The 12208-nt window shown below is 40.7% G+C and overlaps 1 protein-coding gene across 1 annotated transcript in view; it reads left to right on the top strand.

Annotated features, from left to right (window-relative positions):
• Positions 1 to 11911, top strand: part of LOC106956425 (prickle-like protein 2) — a 48462-nt gene extending 36551 nt beyond the window's left edge. Inside the window, exons 3-9 of the mRNA XM_015047256.1 lie at positions 3923 to 4036; positions 4158 to 4295; positions 4484 to 4687; positions 7044 to 7230; positions 7741 to 7895; positions 7984 to 8785; positions 9819 to 11911. Coding sequence (XP_014902742.1) covers positions 3923 to 4036; positions 4158 to 4295; positions 4484 to 4687; positions 7044 to 7230; positions 7741 to 7895; positions 7984 to 8785; positions 9819 to 10771 — 2553 coding nt within the window. The 3' untranslated portion in view covers positions 10772 to 11911. The remainder of the gene's footprint in view (positions 1 to 3922; positions 4037 to 4157; positions 4296 to 4483; positions 4688 to 7043; positions 7231 to 7740; positions 7896 to 7983; positions 8786 to 9818) is intronic.
• Positions 11912 to 12208: the final 297 nt, after the last annotated feature.

The raw sequence follows: 12208 nt of genomic DNA, 5'->3' as shown, positions 1-12208 counted from the left end.
ATCCATCCATCCATCCATCCATCCATCAGTCTATTAGAGTAGCAGGAAGCTAGTGTTTCTCTTCAGCAAGCAATTTTATTATGAAATTTATTATAACCATACTAAAATCTGTTAACTAGTGATTTCATTAAACGGAAGGCATAAAAACATTTTTTCTGACTTACTATTCTACTATAGATACGTTCAGTTCAAGTTCCTCGAGATCTATGCTCTGATGATCCATAGCTGCAGTCTTTTATTAATTTCTTTCTGATTTTCGTCCAGAAACCACTGCCACAGTTTAATTACTTCCTAGTTTGGTTTGCTATACATCCTTTTGTCCTCCCTGCTATGTTCTTGATCCCTTATATTTCCACTGTGTGTAAGCTTCACCTTTTCATTTTAAGAAAGTTTTTTGAACATGATGTTGCCTTCATCCTGCTTGTGTTCGGGTCTTCCATGACCAGCATTGGTTTTTCAGTCAAAGAACAGACCGGATTTGCTCTCAGGTCAGCTTTATAACAGCTGTTGATTCACTTTGTGACTCACAGATTAGTTCTTATCCAGGTCATTGGATGTCTTAGTGCTTCCTCATTTTAGCATCAGGATTGCTCCTAAATAAAAGCACTGAGTGACGTGGCACACACGTCTGAGGTGGGTGCAGGGGAAGTGGTTTGCACGCACCAAAGTAGTCACACACTGTGCAGCATGAAATCCAAAGAAAGGCTCATTGGTGGATTATTTTTTTCTCTGACAGAGTCAGAACACACTTGCTTTTGGATGAGTAGACATCAGGAAGAGCTGAGTAGCCAATCAGGAGTCAAGTTGGGATAATGTATAGCGCAACATCTTGGTGCAAAGTCAATAAATTGGAGAACTATGTTGTGCTAACTACAGTATTTTATTCTAAAACAAAAGTCAACAATCATTAACTGTTGTCAAAAAATACCTCAATATTGAGTATGTATTCTCAGATTTTAAATTTTAATTTTTAATATTGTAACTGATACAGTATTTCAAAACCTTCTAAGTTTTAAGATAATATTAAAAAAAAAAATCATATTTTGACCAACACTTTAAAGTCAGCCTTAAATGACCTGGAATAAAGCAGTTAGTGCAGGTGAAAGGTCAACCTGGGATTTTTAATAATAAAAGAGATTCTTATATTTCTTGTTTTTACCTCAAAAAACATCTACAAATCATTTTCAGGACTTGAAGATGATTTGATTCATTTTCGAATCATTCAGCTAAGATTTGATGATTAATCCAGAGGAAAAAAAATAGCAGATCTTCTGAAAGTTTGTTCTAACACAAAAATAATGAATTTTTCCTGATCCATGTATTAGTGCATTAAATCAAATTAGTTTCTGAGTGTCACAAGCAAACAGATCAAAACTGAAATGAACACTATTCATTATTACTATAGCATTATGTGTAAACATTAAATTAGGAAGATCAATCATGCACTGCTTGGAGAATAAATTAAGTTAATTTAGAATTGATTTTGCCAAGAAAAATGCATGAGGCATTTTTACAATGATAAATTATTTATGAAACTAATCACTAAATGATGCACAAAAGAAAGATTTAATTTAGTTATGTATGTGTATCACCTGTTCTCCAGAATGAGAATGGAGGTTATGCAGGAGAAAAAGAAATCATTACTTCTTAAACCTTACTTTTTCATCATTGCATAGTACCATATAGTACAGCATAGCATAGTATAGCACAGCATAGCATCGTACAGTATAGTATAGTATAGTATAGTATAGTATAGTATAGTATAGTATAGTATAGTATAGTATAGTATAGCACAGTGAAGCATAGCATGGCGCAGCACAGTATAGTATAGCATAACATAGTATAGTATGGCACAGTATGGCACAGTATAGCACAGCATGGTACAGTATAGCATAGCATGGTGTGGTGTAGTGTGGTACAGTACAGAATGGTACGGTACAGTATAGCATAGCATAGCATAGAACATCACAGCATAACATGGTATAGCATAGTATAGTATAGCATAGTATAGTATAGCGGAGCATAGTATGGTGTAGTATAGTGTAGTGTGGTGGGGTGTGGTATAATGTGGCACAGCATAGTATAGTATACTATACTATAGTATGTTATGGTATAGCATAGTATAGTGTGGCATGTTGCAGCACAGTATAGTGTAGTGTGGCATAGTACAGTATAGCATAGCATAGTATAGCACAGTATAGCATAGTATAGTATAGTATAGTATAGTATAGTATAGTATAGTATAGTATAGTATAGTATAGTATAGTATAGTGCCTTTTGCTCCTTGCAGGGGAAAGAAAGGCACCTTCCTTTTACAGTAATTTTCCACCCCAGTGATTATGTAAACTTAATCTGAAAAACTTGACTGAGCACAAACAATTTTGATTCGGTGGCCAGTTTGCCTAAAATCAGACAAGCGACAAGATTGCTTTCCATCCCAAAAGTGTTTACCTCTTGAGTACCAATCAGCGTTTTCTTTATTTCACCAACTAACATGCAAATACAAGGGGAGGTTCAGGACAAGGACACTGAGTGCTGCTGCATGATGAATTCGAACTGCAGTGGATATGCTGAGGGTATGGGTACGCTGAGATTTCTTTTAAGCAACGTGAATATTAGCTGTTAAAAGTTTAAAGAAGCTCATTCTGTTCTAGGGTGAGTCTGCAGCTGCAGGAGCACAGAGCTCATTGTGCAATCACTTTTAACTCGAGACGCTGACCTCCAAGGATAACAGTTATTGAGGGAGAAACATAAACGGGTCCTGTTGGCATGAAGGGCACACTAAATTCATTTAAATGTAATTTCAGATTAATGTAAATGAGTTTGTTGCATGAATTAATGAAATAAAGCAGAACATGTAAACTACTTTGCATTCAATTCAAAGCAATGGAACTGCACACAACATATTCAGTGCCCTTGAACTTTAATGTCCTTTGTAGAGGGTTTGCATGATAGACCATTGATAAGTGGTAGATAATTGTGAAGGAGGAGGAAAAGGATTTTATTTTCCATAAATACAATTTATTTGTGTTTAACATTTAGAAAATACATTGTAAAAGCATATAGAAACTGTTATTTGTTTTACATTTTCTTCTTTTCTACTAAATAGCTCAATTTTAAGTTTTGCTACAAATTCTCAATTAGACCTCAGCCAGTACGTTGACATATATATGAACTATCCCATTGTTGTTCTGCTCTGAAAGGTGAACCCTCATCCCAGCCTCAAGTTATTTGCAGCAGCTAACAGGTTTCCATCCAGGATTGTTTTGTTTTTACCTCCACCCATCTTCCTATCAAGTCTGACCAGCTTCCCTGTTTCTGCTGAAGAAAATTATTATAACTTGACAATATTGCCTACACTGTTTCTAAAACTGCCTTAACTTTGAGACAATTCATTCTTCCCCTTCAGAATAATGTACCGCTGTGTTAGTCTGCCAGATAAAGTCCCATTAAAATACATTGAAGTTCATGCTATTAATGTGGGAAAATGGAAAAAAAGTTCCAGATCCTTTTGCATACCATTATATGCTAAGATTAGTTGTCATTAAGGCTCTTTCTGCTATACCTATTATGATTTGAAATACTTAAAATTTACACTGCATTAGAAATTTATGTAAATTGGCCACTATGGAGTGTCCATCAGTTACAGTTCTGTCTCTGTCCTGCAGCTCAGTTCTTCTCCTCTGTTATCCATGAGCCTCCTAGCTAATATATAACTTATGATGTGAGAGATAATCAAGTACAGAGGAAAGGAGGATAACTCTGAGTCTGACTTCATTGGAGGTCCAAGGATAATGTACCAAATATAAACATGTGCTTTGTTTCAGTGGTCAGACATCTTACAAAATGGTTAAAAATAATAGATATTAATCTTGTCTTCCAGAAATTGGGAATTTAAATGTTTTTGCTTTGTCTGTTTTAGGTGCACCAGTATTATAATTCTTTACCAGAGGAGAAAGTACCATACATAAACAGCCCAGGAGAGAAATATCGCATCAAGCAGCTGCTTCACCAGTTGCCCCCACATGACAATGAGGTGAAATACACTTTTAGCCATGAAATGACAGATTTTCTGTTTTAATGTTTGAACGTTGAAGATGTCTGCTATTTGTAGTTTTTATGTCGCCCGATGGTGATGATGAGCTGTGATGTTTCAGGTACGTTACTGCAACGCACTGGACGAGGAAGAGAAACGAGAGCTTAAGATCTTCAGCAACCAGCGGAAAAAAGACAACTTAGGCAGAGGGAACGTCCGTCCATTCCCCCTCACCGTGACCGGGATGGTCTGTGAGAAGGTAAACAGAGGAACTCCTCTTCATTTTGACTTTTAGATTAAATAAAAAAAAAGTCATAGGACTTTCATTATTTTTTTTACCTACATATGTATTTTTGAGACAACTTCCTGATTACTCTTTTCCTTCTCTTACCATCTCCCTCTTTTTTCTACCTGTTCCACTCTCTTCATCCTCTTCCTCGCCATCAGTGCGGAGGTCAGATAAATGGAGGGGAAATTGTAGTTTTTGCTGCCAGGGCGGGACATGGAAAATGTTGGCACCCTGGTTGCTTCGTCTGCTGCACATGTGAGGAGCTGCTGGTGGATCTCATCTACTTCCTTCAGGATGGGAAGATCTACTGCGGCCGACACCACTCTGAGAGGCTGAAACCCCGCTGCTGTGCCTGTGATGAGGTGCGCCTGTCTGGGCCTGAAGCCCTTTGGGGTTGGAAAGCCTAAACAACACAGAATCTAAAAGGTTTTGAACCAGTTTACAGAGAAAAGAAGGCTCTGTTGCTCTGTTAAATATGCAAGGGATGTCGTTTCCCCTCGCCAAAGTCTGGTGAAGTCCTCTTGGGTTAATTACCTGAACATATTGTGACCCAGATGATCTTTTAAGAGGCCAGCATTTGTAGTTTTCATAGCAAAGATTTGTTTTCAAATATGTCGTTTAAAAAAAATCTGTAGGACAGAAAGCAGGCTACAGTTGAGTGGTGTGGTGATGCAGCAAGAAGGACTCTGGTTAAATCCTGGCCTGGGGTCTTTCTGAGTGGATTTTGCACGTTGTACCCTCTGCATTAGTGGGTTCTTTCCAAGTACTTCAGCTCCCTCCTGACCTCATATAGAGTTTTACAACTATCTAAAGTGCTCTTTGGTCTTTTTGGTGTTATTTGCTTAAGTTCTCTAACAATCTGAAGCCTATAAAGAACAGCTGAGTTTATCATACTTATTAACTACAGTCATATGAACTATTTATAATAAAAATATAATTGATATTTGGTTGATTTTATTTAGGGGTACCAAAATGTAGAGATGCATACCATCTTTCTTTTGTACATAAAAAGAAATGATAAATTATCATTTGTGCTACCTTGTGTTGGTCTACACCAGCGGTTCCCAACCCTGGTCCTCATTCCCCCTAACACTGAGGCTACAGACCTGACTGAATTAACTGGGTGATTAACGGGCATTAGCAGCATTAAATACCATGCAGAGAAAGTCATGCAGCCATGACCTTCTCTGCAGAAGATGGAAAGGAGACATCTACAACATGTAGAATTGGAGGGTTTAAAAACCAGGGTTGGGAGCCACTGGTCAATAAAATACTCAGAAATTCAAGGGGTGTGAATACATTTGCAAGGTAACATATCAAATCTGAGCATTTTAGATGAAGAGTAATACAAGTGCAGTTGATGTATATGGTTTTGCCTGCTATTTTTCTTATACATATATACATGAGCAGATGGGCATTCTCAGTCTTCATAGAGTAGACCATCTGGCCATTGATTCGGTTGCAGTGAGCACAAGACACAACACACAACAGGCCTTTATGCTTCTTAGCTCTTTAAACTTCTTGACCTTGTTAATTCTCTTTTTCACTCTGACTGAATGATATTAGTCATCATCATTTTTCAGAACAGACAGGATCCCTGTTTTTTAACAGTCCCACCCACAGATGGTATGTCATTTTCTTCATCAAAAAAAAAAAATCCTGTTAAAATACATCTGATCGCCGCGACTTATTCTTCTTACATCAGAAGTGTTCAAGTGTGTATGAGTTGCTTTTCTTAAACCCTCAGAAAAGAAAAACGCAGAAAAAAATGTAGGATACGACAAGAAATTATTGTACAACGTACTTGTCCCTCACACATTTTTTTTTATTACACTGAAATGTTTCAGATAATCACACAAATTTTCATATCAAATAAAGAAAGCATAAGACATTTATTTCACAAATCTGAGAAAGGCCCTCATCTCCTTTTTGTTCAGCTGAGTTTTATACACACACACACACACACACACACACACACACACACACATACACACACACACACACACACACACACATACATATATCTCCTTGGAAATCTCCCAAGAATGCAAATTTGCCCAGTTTATTTCTAATTGTTTAATGGTGAATGCTGACTCTTAAATGAGCAAAATAAAGTCTGCAGTGCTTTCGATGTTTTGGGTTCTTAGTGGCCTTCTGGATAAGTTGTTGATGTGCACAACCTATTTCCACAAATAGGTGGAGACTGCACACTTGAAGCTGCAGTCAAGTTTCCTCCTCACAGAGCATCCATCCCTTGTGCCTTCCCCACTCAGCTCCTCCAGATTAGCTATGAAAATGAAACTATGTGCCTGAAAAATACATAGAGAAAATATTTCTCTTAATTGAGCTTTTTGCAGCCTAGAGAGGTGTACTTCCGCATACCATAATTTAAACATGGAACATGGAAATGTGTGACTTGTTAGCCTAAAACCTAATCCTGTGTTTTCTATTTCCACAAGTTACCTTTGTTTGTTTGATGGTCCGAAACATATTAGTGTGACAAAGAGTAAAACGAATACTTAGAAGTGGCTTCACAGAAAAAGTACCGAACAAAAACAACAGCCTGTTGGTTAAATCCTAGATTACCCCAAACATGGGCCTCGCTCTCAATGGGATTTGAGGAAATATTAGCATCTGTTCTGACCAAGTTTTTTTTTTTTTTTTTTAGTGTTCTTACCGCATGTGTTTGCTGACTATTGTAATATCTGAACCACACAGCTAATCTTTGCCGATGAATGCACTGAGGCAGAGGGAAGGCACTGGCACATGAAGCACTTCTGCTGCTACGAATGCGAGACCACCCTCGGGGGCCAGCGCTACATCATGAAGGATGGACGGCCACACTGCTGCAACTGCTTCGAGTCTCTTTATGCAGAGTACTGCGACGCCTGTGGAGAACACATAGGTACAGCGCACCTGCAATAACACGTACAGTTGACAAAACACACGGACATGTTTTACTTTCCACACTGCAATACAGCAGCTCAAACAGCCTCATAATGAATGTATGTGTGGCTGGTATCAGCTCCGAGCCTCATGGGTCACAGCTGCAGAGAGGCGGATCCAGTGCGGTGAGATGTGGATGGTTATTATCATCCCCGGATAACAGTGAAGGAGTGGGTTTCAGAGAGTGCCCCCAAACTGTAACCAGATGGGAGCTGTGAAGGATGATTACTTCCTCCAGTCTGAGAGCAGCGCTTGTGAAATGTATTCATGCTATCTTAGAAATCAAGCAATCATGTAAGGGCACAGAATCACAAATGTTTGACTCCAGGAAATAAAAATAAGAAAGAAGAGGTTAATCTGCTGGTTAAATTGGAATCGTTGGGTATACTCATTCACCAGCATTGTAGTTCTGCTTATTTCTGGAATGTGGTCGAAAGGATTAATTTTTATTTTCCCTATGTGATTAAAGGAATTGACCAAGGCCAGATGACATATGATGGGCAGCACTGGCATGCCACTGAGGAATGTTTCTGCTGCGCTCGCTGTAAGCGTTCCCTGCTGGGTCGTCCATTCCTCCCAAAGCAGGGGCAGATCTTCTGCTCACGGTCCTGCAGTGCTGGGCAGGTATGAAAAACTGAAAGCAGCTGCAATTTCATACATTCCTTTAAGCATTTTTATAATCAAACAAATCTGGTTTCTTTCCATGCATCAGGATCCAGAGGAGTCTGACTCCTCTGACTCTGCTTTCCAAAGCGCTCGCTCTCGAGAATCCCGCCACAGCACCAAGATCGGCAAGAAGGAGCGCAGGAATGCTGAGCAGGATCGCCGGAGCACGGAGCCCCGCCAATCAGCTCCTCCACCCATGCCCGACCGCCTGTCTGCTGAAATTGATCCCCTTTCTGTTCCGATGGACCGACTAAGCCTTTCATCCAGTCAGACTCCGAGCAGGACGCCTAACCGTACACCGAGCCGCACTCCGAGCCGAGCCCCAAGCCTTAACCAAGTGTGGATGAGCAGGGACGAACCCTACATCCCAGCTTCATACGAGGGCCCTAAAAGGGATCCCTCCCCAACCCCTGCATCCATACACCTGCTGGGTCAGTGTAATGCCAGGCAGGGATACAATCCCAACACAAACGCTCATCCACCTGCCCAGAGTCCTGCCAACCCAGGCAAGAGGCCTGATTCCTGGGGGAAGGAGCAGGGCAATGCCAAGAGGACCCCTATGGCTGCCCTGAGAGGCCACTCCTTCAATGAGAACTGGATCCATCACAGCCAGGATGAGTTCAGACCCAACAAGCTCCGTACCCAGATGAGCTTCAATGAGATGTCCAGCCAGAATCAGGGTTTCTCTGACAAGAGGAGTACCAGTCTTCATGGATTCCAGAGAGACGGCAGACCCCCGCTGACAAGGAGAAACCACATCACAGCCATGAGCTTCAACGAGCCCCTTACTCCACTAGAACAGACGCCTCGTGGATCCATGGACTCACTTACTATGTCCAATACTGCAGGTAATGAATCGCATGTAGTTGCGTCACAGTTCAATAGAACATTGTTGTAAATGCAGCTTAATTAGCTGAATTGAAAAGTGAACTCTTATCACATAGTTCTGTTACACAATCAGAAAAGCACATTTCACGTGTTTATGGCTCAAAACTAGTAATCACCTAGAAATGAGTTTCTCTGACAATGTTAATATTAGATAAAAATAATAAAAAATGATTTATCATTATCCGTCTATAATAAGGGTAAGTAAAAACTGGTAAAGGAGAAGCTTGTAAATACAGTGCTCTACATTAAAGCAAAAAATAATGGAAACTTTTGTGAAAGAAAAACAAGCGGTGGAATATAATGCAGATAAGATAACTGCAGCTTTGGCAGGATTGCAAAATAAATCCTATTGAAGAGTTTGGATGAGATTCAAAAGGCATGGACTGTGTCTGGAGTCATCTACATTCCTTTGTTTTAAGCCATTGTCATTTGTCAGAAACAGCTTACGGAGGTTTGGAGAAAAAGGACTGGACTGTCCCTCAGTGGTCCAAAGTCCTATTTGAAGTTTAAAGTAAATTTAGCATTGTATTTGGTCAGAGTCAGGAGGTTCAGTGGGGAGCCACAGTATCCAGATAATGCAGATTAGGGGAAAGGTTGTTGCTTAACACCTCAGCAGAGTTACAGGCTCATCGCCTCCGTGCCATGCTGCACCGACACTTATCGATTCAATAGGAGCCTCAACCAAGTACTGAAAATATATCCTCTAAAGAACAAGGACATACTTTTCAGTTTCCTGAAATTTTTTGTAATATAAAAAAGCATTTTCATTGGTCTTATGTAATATAATAATTTTATAAGCAACTAAAAACATATAATCTGATCAAAATGACAGAAATAAATACTTGACCTTTGTCACTCTGTATGTGATGACACAATATATGAATTTCACTTTTGCGCTTAAGTAAATTAACTTTTTTATATTGCTCTTTGGTATTGAAATGTATCTTCATATTGTGACTGGAAAATATGATGTTTGATGTCCTGTCCTAACAGGTAACTCTCTGGATGGGGCCACCAAGCGCCAGGAGCATCTGTCCAGGTTCTCCATGCCTGACCTGAGTAAGGACTCAGGCGTAAATGTGTCGGAGAAGAGCAACATGGGTACCCTCAGCTCATCGGTCCAATTCCACAGTACAGAGTCGCTTTCCTCTTCTCGCCCTTACAACAACAACATGTACACTCCCCTGAGAGTCGGGTACCCACTTCAGTACTGGGATGGCCCGCAAGACATTGGCTTTGATGGCAAAGGTCGTGTTGGGTTAATGGGCAGCAGTGGGAACCTGCGGATGGCTCCCATGAGTGACAGGATGCCACGCCGCCGCATAAACGCCCAGGAGTCCGTTTCACAGCAACAGCAGCCACAACCGAGACCCCACAAACACCATCGTGGGACTAACGGTAATGGTCACCACCGCAGTGGTCGCCATCACAAACGCTCCCGCCGCTCGCGCTCTGACAATGCCTTGCACCTAGTGGCAGACCGCCCGAGTCAAATGGTGGAGCTTCCCTATCGCCGCGTACAAGAGGATTACGACCGCTTCCCCTCTGGTCAAGCTGCTCGGGAGTTGTATGGCGTGGACTCAGGCGGGCACAGGCAGATGCCCCACCGGCCTTGCCCGCGCACCACTTCTGACCTTACTCTGCAAAATGCTGGCTGGCAACCAGTAGGACTGGGTGGGCCATGCTGGAATGATGGCTACATGGAGGCTGCTGACCCCTGGTGCTCCAGCTGCTCCTCTTCTTCTGAATCTGAGGCTGATGAGGGGTATTACCTGAGCGATCCAATCCCTCGGCCTGTGCAGCTGTGCTACATCAACAATGAGGAGCTGCGCCACCGCTACAGCCCGTCTGGGATAGGGGCCCATCACGGGCCTCTGCACGGACCGATTCATGGCCAGCTCCACAGCCGCCAGAGGAGGAAGAGCAAAAACTGTATAATTTCCTAGATGTAGAGCAAGGAAATGAGAAGGGAAGGGAAGAAGAGCGAAGGGAATTAGAAAGGTAAGAAGACAGAAGAAAGTGCTTGAGAGGAGGAACAGAATGAGTGGGAAGGTGAGAGTAAGACAGCTGAGAGTGTGTTCAGGGTGTGTGTGTGTGTTTCTGTGTTTGGCAGGGTTTGAGGGATAAAAAAGCCAATTTCTTTGGGCTTGCGAGCTTACACAACTCTACACTGGGTTATGGTTGTGTACACCTACACAGAATGATCTAATCATAAGAGGAAGCTCAGCTGGCTTACACAACAAGAATGTTTACAGTGACTGAGACCAACTCAACGATGGCACCAGGAAGCACTAATGAATTGGACTGCTTAATATGCCGTGGTCAAGGTATATAACATGGTGTACGTGCGTGTCTGTCTGTGAGTGTATTCATGTTACAGAGAATCTGAACAATTTCTTTAGTCTGAAACGGAAAGTAAAGCTGCAGCGCTCTGCGAGCTCAGAGAACCGAGCCCTGAGCAGCCGACTTCTTCTACGCGGACCGACAAGAAATTGTGCTGGGATAGTGAAAGCTATGTGCTAGATTCCAAGCTACGTCATTGTTTACCTCTGTGGAATCAAAATGCTGCTGGAATATAGTGTTGGCTTCCTAGCCCTGTTATCAGCTTGTACAAATAAATAAATAAATAAATAAAAGTCTATTGAAACTTGTGCTCTACATAGCCAGCTCTCCATGCTTTACCAAGGACAGAGCGCCGGGCAGCCTCTGCTCCTTGGCCATTCAGGCACAGTAACGTCAGGTATGGTCCTGTTTTCTTTTCTGCAACATGCTTTGTTTTACTTACAGATGGTTAAGAATAATTAAATAGTAATATTAACAATAATGATATTAACAATAATAATACTAATGCAAACAATAATTATAATGATATTACAAAAAATACCTGCTAAATGTATATATAGTAATACACTTTAATAATAGATGAAGTACTGTAAATGTCTTGTACATATTGTCTTAAATATTTATATATTTTGTAACAAAAGAATCATTATTTGTATAACATCATAGAAATGGGGAGGCTTGCATGTGAATTTTGTTGTTGTCTCATACTGAAAATAAAGTGTACTTTAACCAGGAAACTCTAACGTGAGTTGTACTGTACTATTTTGCTCAAAGCAAGGTTTTCTGTTTGTGCTTTGGTGTGATGGAGTGACAAAAATCAACAACACTCTGCATGGAAACAGATATTTTGACATGAAATATCAAAGCAAGTGAAAGCAGCTGCAATGTCTATGATTGTACTATAGACAAATAAAGTGGTTTTGTTTTATTTCTTCCTAATGTTTAGCTACTCATCCCATAGAACTGAATTGCTCACAAGAAGGAAAGTCTCAATCAAAATGTCTTTGTCCCCGATACTGATGCCAGTCACTTAAGATGAG

Source organism: Poecilia latipinna, unplaced genomic scaffold (assembly GCF_001443285.1).
Source record: "Poecilia latipinna isolate Pla-1442-1.1 unplaced genomic scaffold, P_latipinna-1.0 Scaffold816, whole genome shotgun sequence".
Classification (NCBI taxonomy): domain Eukaryota; kingdom Metazoa; phylum Chordata; class Actinopteri; order Cyprinodontiformes; family Poeciliidae; genus Poecilia; species Poecilia latipinna.
Note: the sequence above shows the minus strand (reverse complement) of the source record. Positions and strands in the feature narration are given on the sequence as shown.